Raw genomic sequence first — 9538 nt, 5'->3', positions numbered from 1 at the left:
CCACAAATAAGGACTTTATGGTAGAGTGGCCAGACGGAAGACACTCCTCAGTAAACGTCACATGACAGTCCTCTTGGAGTTTCCCAAAATGGACCTAAAGACTCTCAGACCATGAGAAACAAGATTTTCTGGCCAGATGAAACTAAGATTGTACTCTTTGGCCTGAATGCCAATCGTCACGTCTGGAGGAAACCTGGCACCATCCCTACGGTGAAGCATGGTGGTGGAAGCATCATGCTGTGGGGATGTTTTTCAGCAGCAGGGACTGGGAGACTAGTCGGGATCGAGGGAAAGGTTAACGGAGCAAAGTACAGAGAGATCCTTGATGAAACCCTGCTCCAGAGGGCTCAGGACTTCATACTGGGGTGAAGGTCCAACAGGACAATGACCCTAGGCACACAGTCAAGACAACACAGAAGTGGCTTTGGGACAAGTCTCTGAATGTCGTTGAGTGGCACAGACGGAGCCCGGACTTGAACCCGATCTAACATCTCTGGAGAGACCTGAAAATGGCTGTGCAACAACGCTCCCCATCTAAGCTTGAGAGGATCTGCAGAGAAGAATGGGAGAAACTCCCCAAATACAGTTGTGCCAAGCTTGTAGCGTCATACCCAAGAAGACTCAAGTCTGTAATCACTGCCAAAGGTGCTTCAACAAAGTACTGAGTAAAGGGTCTGAATTCTTATGTAAACGTGATATTTAAAAAAAAAAAAAAAATGTATTACTAATATGCAAACATTTCTAAAAAAAGTTTTTGCTTTGTCATTATGGGGTATTGTGCGTAGATTGATGAGGGGGAAAAACTATTTAATCCATTTTAGAATAAGGCTGTAACGTAACAAAATGTGGAAAAAGTCAAGGGGTCTTTATACTTTCCAAATGTACTGTGTTTGTGGTAAAGGGCTGCTTGACTTTCCCTGTTCTTGCTCTCTTGCAGGCATGCACACGCGCGCGCGCACACACACACACACACACACACAACCCTCCAGACCCTGTGGGAATGGCAGTGTGGTGTCCTTGCATGGGCGGTGTTTATAGGATGTTATCTGTCTCAGTGCCTGCCCCTCATCCCTCTGAATGGGTTCCTGTTGGAATGCTCGGAGGGGATGGAGGAGTTCCAACGGGGGAGTGATGAGAGAGAGAAAGAGAGAGAGAGAGAGAGAGAGAGAGAGAGAGAGAGAGAGAGAGAGAGAGAGAGAGAGAGAGAGAGAGAGAGAGAGAGAGAGACTACATATACATCCCATCACTAGGAGGCTGGTGTTCAGAGGCACAGTTGGTTAACTGGACTGCACCCACCTGTATACTTTATTGGACCATCAGAGGTGAGTTTCTTCCTCTTTTCTTTATCGTGCTCCATTTTGTTTAACTATCTGGGCAGTTTGAGTTACCATCAAGGGTGTCAAGTTTTATTTACCCAGATTTTCTATTCTTTGATGAACTGATCTTGTTTGAGAAGTATAGGGTACATCTGAGACCTATATGAAAATGTGAGGAACTGATATTGAAAGATCCAAAAAGACAAAATACCTCTTGTAGGTTACAAAAATACTTTTTGGCTAGCCTTTTTCCCTCTCTTAATTGTACCCTTGATTTATGAATCTCAGAGTCAACTGTTTTTGTTTTACAGGGGAAGGCTTCATATATCCCAAACCAGGAAAATTTCTCAGTAAGTTTTTTAATAATTTTTTTATTAGAATGCCTTCAGTTAAATGTTGTGATGACTAACAAGTGAATTCTACTAAATAAAGCATACTATTTCATGGCAAATTCACCTGGTAAACACCTCACTGCTCTCACAAAACAAATACACACCAAACCAGTTATAAATTTAAAAGATAAGGATACAAATGCTTTCAGTAGAAACAACAACACTATTAATGACAATTTGAAAAGCTTCTATAAAAATCTATATAAATCAGAATTAAACAACAGTTGGACTGATCCTAAAGCCGTCTTAGACTCAACAACACTGAAGCAACTATCAGCAGACAAAAAATAATCACTAAGAATAGAAATACATTATCTGATGAATTTGCTTTATAAGGGGGCAGAAGACAGGGATGTCCTCTCTCCATACTCCTGTTGGCACTGGCAATTTAACCACTTGCAGAAAGAATTACACAGGACTTAAACATAACAGGTATCAGTATTGGTAAACATGAATATAAACTAAACTCATTTAATGATGATCTCCTGATATAGCTGACTAATATTGAAAACTCAATGCCCCCATTTGTTACAAACATTTTTAGAATACTAGAAAATCTAAGGATTTAAAATGAATGTGGAAAATAACTTAAATAATGGCAATAGGAGAAAACAGAATAACTCACGAACAATAACTTAATAATCCTTCATAAGTGACAACAAATAACAAATATATAAAGATAACTTTATCCCATTACTCAATAACATGAAAGCAGATGTAATTAAATGCAGCAATATTCCCATAAATCTGAAAGGTAGAATAAACTTATTTAGAAAGGCATGGCTCCCAAATTACTCCACTGAAGACAATCTTTAAAAAAGTATACTCAGTCATATCAGACTTTTTACTGTCAAATAAAACTCATAGAATAAAAAAAAGCATTACATCTCCCTAAGTACGAGGGTGGTTTTAACCTTCCAGACTTGGAATTGTATCAAATCGACACCCAAAGCTTTTACTTGGGTGAATCAAAGGCATTCTTATTAAAAACATGTGGGCTAAAGACAGAAACAAAATACCACAATTTAAAGAAATTTGGCAGAAAGTATTACACAATCCAGAAATACCTGGATACGGTGGGAAGGTATTCACACACCTTGACTTTTTCCACATTTTGTTGTGTTACAGCCTGATTTTTAAATTATTAATTAGAGATTTTGTGTCAACTTTGCTAAAAAGGTCACATAATACATTACATGGTCTCACTCTGTGTGCAACAATATTTACTTTTATTAATTTATTATTCTATTTTTTTTACCCCTTTTCCCCAATGTTGTGATATCCAATTGGTAGTTAGTCTTGTACCATTCCTGCATCTCCCGTATGGACTCGGTGGAGGCGAAGGTCGAGAGCCGTACGTCCTCCGTAACGCGACCCTGCCAAGCCGTACTGCTTCTTGATACAATGCTCGCTTAACCCGGAAGCCAGCCTCAGCAGTGTGTCGGAGGAAACATCGTACACCTGGCGACCATGTCAGCGTGCATTGCGCCAGGCCCGCCACAGGAGTCACTAGAGTGTGATGGGACAAGGACAACCCGGCCGGCCAAACCTTCCCCTAACCCAGACAACGCTGGGCCAATTGTGCGCCGCTTCATGGGTCTCCCGGTCGCGGCTGGCTGCGACACAGCCTGCAATAATAGTGTTTTAACATGATTTTTTAATGACTACCTCTATACCCCAACAATTATTAGTAAGGACCTTCAATCTAGCAGTGAATTTCAACCACAGATTCAACTACAAAGATCAGGCAAGGTTACCAATGCCTCGCAAAGAAGGGCACCTATTGATAGATGGGTAAAAAAAAAAGCTGACATTTTATTTTATTAAGATCCCCATTAGCCAATGACAATAGCGACAGCTAGTCTTAAAAGACGCCTCACAAGTCCTCAACTGGCAGCTTCATTAAATAGTACCCACAAAACACCAGTCTCAACGTCAACAGTGAAGAGGCGACTCCGGGATGCTGGCCTTCTAGGCAGAGTTGCAAAGAAAAAGCCATATCTCAGACTGGCCAATAAAAAGAAGAGATTAAGTTGGGCAAAAGAACACAGACACAGGACAGATGAACTCTGCCTAGAAGGCCAGCATCCCGGAGTCGCCTCTTCACTGTTGACGTTGAGACTGGTGTTTTGAGGGTACTATTTAATGAAGCTGCCAGTTGACTTGTGAGGCATCGGTTTCTCAAACTAGACACTCTAATGTACTTGTCCTCTTGCTCAGTTGTACACCAGGGCCTCCCACTAATTTTTCTACTCTGGTTAGGGCCAGTTTGCGCTATTCTGTGAAGGGAGTAGTAATCAGCACAACCGTTTCAGCTGTGCTAACATGATTGAAAAAGGGTTTTCTAATGGTCATTTAGCCTTTTAAAATGATAAACTTGGATTAGCTAACACAACGTGATATTGGAACACAGGAGTGATGGTTGCTGATAATGGGCCTCTGTACATCTATGTAGATATTCCATTAAAAATCAGCCGTTTCCAGCTACAATAGTCATTTACAACATCAACAATGTCTACACTCTATTTCTAATCAATTTGATGTTATTTTAATGGACAACATTTTTTGCTTTTCTTTCAAAAATCAGTACATTTCAAGGTGACCCCAAACTTTTGAACGGTAGTGTACATGTCAGTACATAGACACAATAAATAGGTCACATGGGGAAGAGGCGTTGTGCTGTTCACTTGCGCTACATGATATGGAACGCAGTACCATGCAATCATGGCTCTGTGTAATACTGCATGTTTCCATTAATTTGTTTTGAACCTGGGGACTGTGGAAAGACCCATGGTTGCATGTCTGTTGTGGTAAGTGTGTGTGTTAGTGCTGTGTGTATGTTGACTATGCAAACTATTTGGAATTTCCAACACATTATTTCTTATAAAAACAAGAAGTGATGCAGTCGGTCTTTCCTCAACTCTTAGCCAAGAGAGACTGGCATGCATAGTATTGATATTAGCCCTCAGATTACAATGAAGAGCAAAACGTTCCGCTCTGTTCTGGGCCAGGTGCAGCTTAACTAGGTCCTTTATTGAAGCACTTGACAATATGTGACCCGTTTCAGGAAACTAGGCGTATGTCGTGGTTCACTACTTCACAGGAGAACAGTTATGTAAACTTATTTTTTAATCAAAATGCGTTTTTTGGACATATGAACTTTCATGTGCCTTAATAACAAACTTGTATGCCATTTGTAAATACAAATAAAATTGTTAAATTACGAGCCTAGTTGGTTTAGCCAAAGCAAAAGCAAGCAACTTTCCTGCTAGCCATGTTTGGCTGAGATAATGAGTGGGCTGGACATGCCGAGAGATGAGCTTGGATTGGTCTGTCATATAGTTGGTGTCTGTCTATTTGAGCTGGATAGTATGTATTTTTTTTAAATTGTACCATGTATTAAAACTGCATAAGTGTTGCTCTCCACTTTCTGGAGGACTGAGTTTTGAAATCAGTGGAATTCAAGTATGATAGTTTGAAGATGTAATCCGGAAGCTAAGGGCAACCATGGCATCCGATAGGAGACACGTCCAACCATGAATGATGTATAAGTTACGGGTAAGATAGTCTGGATTACATTATCTACATTATCAGATATTACATGTTTCTAATTTTGACAGAAAGAGCCATTTACTTGGCTAGCTATAGCCTAATGTTAGCTAGCTAACATTGAACCTGGTTGGTTAGCTACCTACAGATTCATGCAGGTTAGTAACGTCATGAGTTGGGATTATGGTTCATTGTTTACCTATCTAGCTAACTAATGTTAGCTGGCTGGCTCGCTAGCTAACGTTACGTGTATGACCTTATTATTTGTATCTCAGAGCTATTTTCTTAGCTAGCTACATGTCTTAACAAAAGACTCCACTATGCAAGTAACCATTTCAGGTGCGTTCGTAAATTCAGTCTGGTCATCTACTCCGATTTCAGAGCACTCTCATCGGAGTGTGCCGGAGAGCGCAGAATAACTGATGAATTTACGAAAGGTCAACACCCGTTGAATATGGCTGGTGTCAGTAAACCATCGGCCCGAGTGTCCGCTGTGCGTTCTGAAAGCGAAACGCTCTGAATTTATGCACATTTAAAAGTCATCAACGCTCTGGATAACATAACAGCCTAACCAGCTCCGCTAGGGCGAGTAATGTTCAGTGAGCTGTTCTCTCTCACTTAGATGTCTGGAAGTAGATAGCAAGTTAGCTTGGGTGCTTGACTGCTGTTGTTAGTACATTCGGATCAACCCTTAAAGAGATGGGTGGGGCTAAAGCTTAAGAGGGTGTGAACGATGCTGAATGGGTGTAGACAAAGAAGGGCTCTCCATGAGTAGTACCAAAACATCAAAGGCTATTTTCTCAAAAGTGAGTTTACAAGTTTCAACTTTCAAAGCAAAATTACTTTCCCATTGTTTCTCAACTGTAGTGTATGAAATACCATTTTGTAGTTCTGAGTCTCTACTTTTATCCAATGTAACAATATCAAATTTTGCTACACAAGACCGATTTGAGCCAGTCGGTCATATATGATTGGACAATAATCAAGCTAAGCAAAAAAACTAGAACCTGCAGGGCTTGCTTTGTGGAGTGTGGTGTCGAAAAACTATAACAATGAATATCCCTTTGAGCATGATGAGGTTATTAATTACACTATGGATGGTGTATCAATACACCCAGTCACTACAAATATACAGGCATCCTTCCTTACTCAGATGCCAGAGATGAAAGCAAACCACTCAGGGATTTCACCATGAGGCCAAATGGTGCCTTTCAACAGTTACAGAGTTTAATGGCTGTGATAGGATAAACTGAGGATGGATCAACAACATTGTAGTTACTCCACAACACTAACCTAGTTGACAGAGGGAAAAGAAGGAAGCCTGTACAGAATATAACTATTAAAAAAAATACATCTTGTAATACTGCAAAATAATTGACAAAGCAATGAACTTTTTTGTCCTGGATACAAAGTATCATATTTGGGGCAGATCCAACACAACACATCACGAAGTACCACTCATATTTTTAAGCATGGTGTTGGCTCTATTACTTTATAGGTATGGTTGTCATCGGCAAGGACTAGGAAGTTTTTTTTTCGGTTAAAAGAAACGGGTTACAGATAAGCACACATGCTAAATTCTAGAGGAAAACCCAGTTCAGTCTGCTTTCCAACAGACACTGGGATACAAATTGACCTTTTAGCAGGTCAATAACCAAAAACATAAGGCCAAATATACACTGGAGTTGCAATCCACATGTACAATCCACATGGGCAAAGCTCTTAGACTTACCCAGAAAGGCTCAGCTGTCATTAACTTTGTCATTATGGGGTATTGTGTGTAGATGGGTGAGAAAATAAAATACCATTTTGAGTTCAGTGGGATGAATACTTTCTGAAAGCACTGTAGGTATGAGAAAGTATGATGTCATTAATGTTTGTGAAATTGTTGAAGGTTGGGCTTTAAGTCCCAGCCAACGTTACGTCCTGTGAAATGTTAAGTTGTCTAAAAAATAAAATAAAAATCTACTAAATGTTTATAAAATCTACAAAATACTTCTACAAATTCCAATGATTTAATGTATTCTTAAAGCTACAATATGTAACTTTTTTTAGGTGACCAAATTCACGGAGAAATGTGAGTTAAAGATCTTTCCCATTGAAAGCAAGTCTAAGAAGCGGTAGATCTGTTATTTGTGTGCTATTTCTATGCTTCACATTCTGAAGTTTCCTTTTTGCATCTTTTACTTCCGGTTTTGAACACCAGCTTCAAACAGCTGAATATATAATATTTTGGAATATGGAAAATGTATTTCACAGCGGTTTAGATGGTACAATATTCTACACCAGGATGTCAAACTCATTCCATGGAGGGCCTAGTGTCTGCAGGTGTTTGGTTTTTATGTTTCTTCCTCTTTCCCTTTCAGACAGTAACATATTTCAAGATCCTTTGAAGACCTAGTTGGACGTTAGTCTGTGACAGAGCCCTCAAAATGACCAGTGTGGCAGAAATGATCGTGCAGAACAAGGACAAGATCGAGAAGGCGGTGGAGATCATGGGACAGGCCTCTGCGATCCTGGCAGCCACTGTGGGCCAGCTCCATCCCATCCTGGAGGCTGTATTCTTAGTATCCAGTGCGATCTTCAGCAACCCAGAAGGTGAGGATGCCCGCTATCTGACTAATCAGTTCAGCATGGTCAACCAAAAACTGAAAGGCATCCAGGCTGAGAACAACCAAATCGCTGTGGAGCTAGAGCATATCTCCATGAATAAGCAGAACTTTGACCGTGAGGCTAAAATTCTCAGCCAGCATGAGAAGTACCAGGACTTTGTCAACGCCAAACCCGAGTCAAAAGAGAAGAAGATGGAGAAGTTCCTCAGCCATTATGAGAACACAGACGCAGACTTGAACCTGGACGCCCTCTACAATGATCTTACTGGGGACAATATCTCAGGTAAGCCCATGCTGGTTTCCACAGAACAATGGAGTAGAAAGGCGGTAGAAGAGCACTGTGCCAGGCTTAAGAAGCTCTTTGTGGCGGGCATCATTGCTGTCAATGGTTACGCCAGCCTCAAGAAAGGATTTATGGTGGATGAGATGAAGAAGAAGTGGCTGGAGCGTTGGGAAGATGTTGAGAACCGCATAAAAGCAGTGTTGGATGATTACACTGTAAATTTACACAAAAGAGCCAAAAAGGATATGGACGACCAGCTTAAGGACAAACCTAGCAGTGTTGACCTTGACTTCACTGAATCGATATTGAAAACCCTTAAAGAGAAATATTACTGGGTGAGCTGGTCTGTCAGGGTCTTCAATGACAAGGAGCGCATGTTCTGTTTCAACTGGCTAGTTGGAAAGAGGTACCATGGCAGTGAGGGAGGAGCTAATTACTTTGAAGTGATGACCCAGAACAACATCAAAGTGGTGATCTCTTTCAGTGTTCAGCCTAAGCCTATCGACAAGGTTCAGATCCAGCAAGAGATTGAGGGGCAGAAGCTGAAGAGGAACATGATGGATGTGGCTCAGGTCCTCAGCAGAAGTCTCCCCAACTACCAGGTGCATGCTGTCAGCTACTATAAGAAAGTGGTGGAGTCCAACAACTTCCCAAAGGATTGTTTCTACTATGGAAAACACCAAAACGTGCACCTATACATTCATGCTGTTTAGGCTTTTGTTTCACAGGGCAATGGAAAATAGAGTAGTTATAATGATTAAAACTACAAATAAAATCATTAAGTTTAGGTGTTTTTATTGATATCTAAAACATAGCTGATGGTTTAGCTGGTGATTGTGTATCTGTATAAGAATGTATATGAGTCATTTTATATCAGGCTGTGGGTATCTACTGAACAGTGACAAAGTATGAGAATGTGATACTTCCTTCAACTAAAGAGAAAAGTAAGATACCTTATTTTACCTGCATTCCAGTATTTCATTATGACCATACTGTAAATTAGCACACCAGCCAGCGTAATAAGGTGTACTGAGGACCTAATCAAGCTTATTTTGAAATTGCAGTTTATAGATTCACCACATTGTGCAGATCTAAAGCAAAGACTATTAAAAGAGCCTTAAAACATTACATCTCTGTCTATAGTCATACATTGCTTTTTACAGCTATCATTTGTCCTTTTTATGGTCTTCATTCATAAATCACAATATAAAGGACATTGTGATGGTCATTATTACGCAGTTGTAAAATAGGACTTTTATGTTCTATTACTACGCAGCTGGTACATGCAGTCATCAACATTAATACTGATACTATGTGACAGTTTATTGCTTATGTAACAGTTTAACTTTATGGCGTCCCCTCGCCCTGGGCACGAACCAGGGACCC

General features: G+C 40.3%; 1 protein-coding gene across 1 annotated transcript; it reads left to right on the top strand.

Annotated features, from left to right (window-relative positions):
• The first annotated feature begins 841 nt into the window (after nt 1–841).
• Nucleotides 842–9280, top strand: LOC129838114 (uncharacterized). Its single transcript, XM_055904844.1, has 3 exons — nt 842–1322; nt 1628–1666; nt 7624–9280. The coding sequence occupies exon 3, from the start codon at nt 7690–7692 to the stop codon at nt 8863–8865; it is 1176 nt and encodes a 391-aa protein (XP_055760819.1). The 5' UTR covers nt 842–1322; nt 1628–1666; nt 7624–7689; the 3' UTR covers nt 8866–9280.
• The last annotated feature ends 258 nt before the right edge of the window (nt 9281–9538 follow it).

This window comes from Salvelinus fontinalis, chromosome 38 (genome assembly GCF_029448725.1).
Source record: "Salvelinus fontinalis isolate EN_2023a chromosome 38, ASM2944872v1, whole genome shotgun sequence".
NCBI classification, from domain to species: Eukaryota; Metazoa; Chordata; class Actinopteri; order Salmoniformes; family Salmonidae; genus Salvelinus; species Salvelinus fontinalis.
The sequence above is the reverse complement of the archived record's forward strand: the minus strand, read 5'-3'. Positions and strand labels throughout refer to the sequence as shown.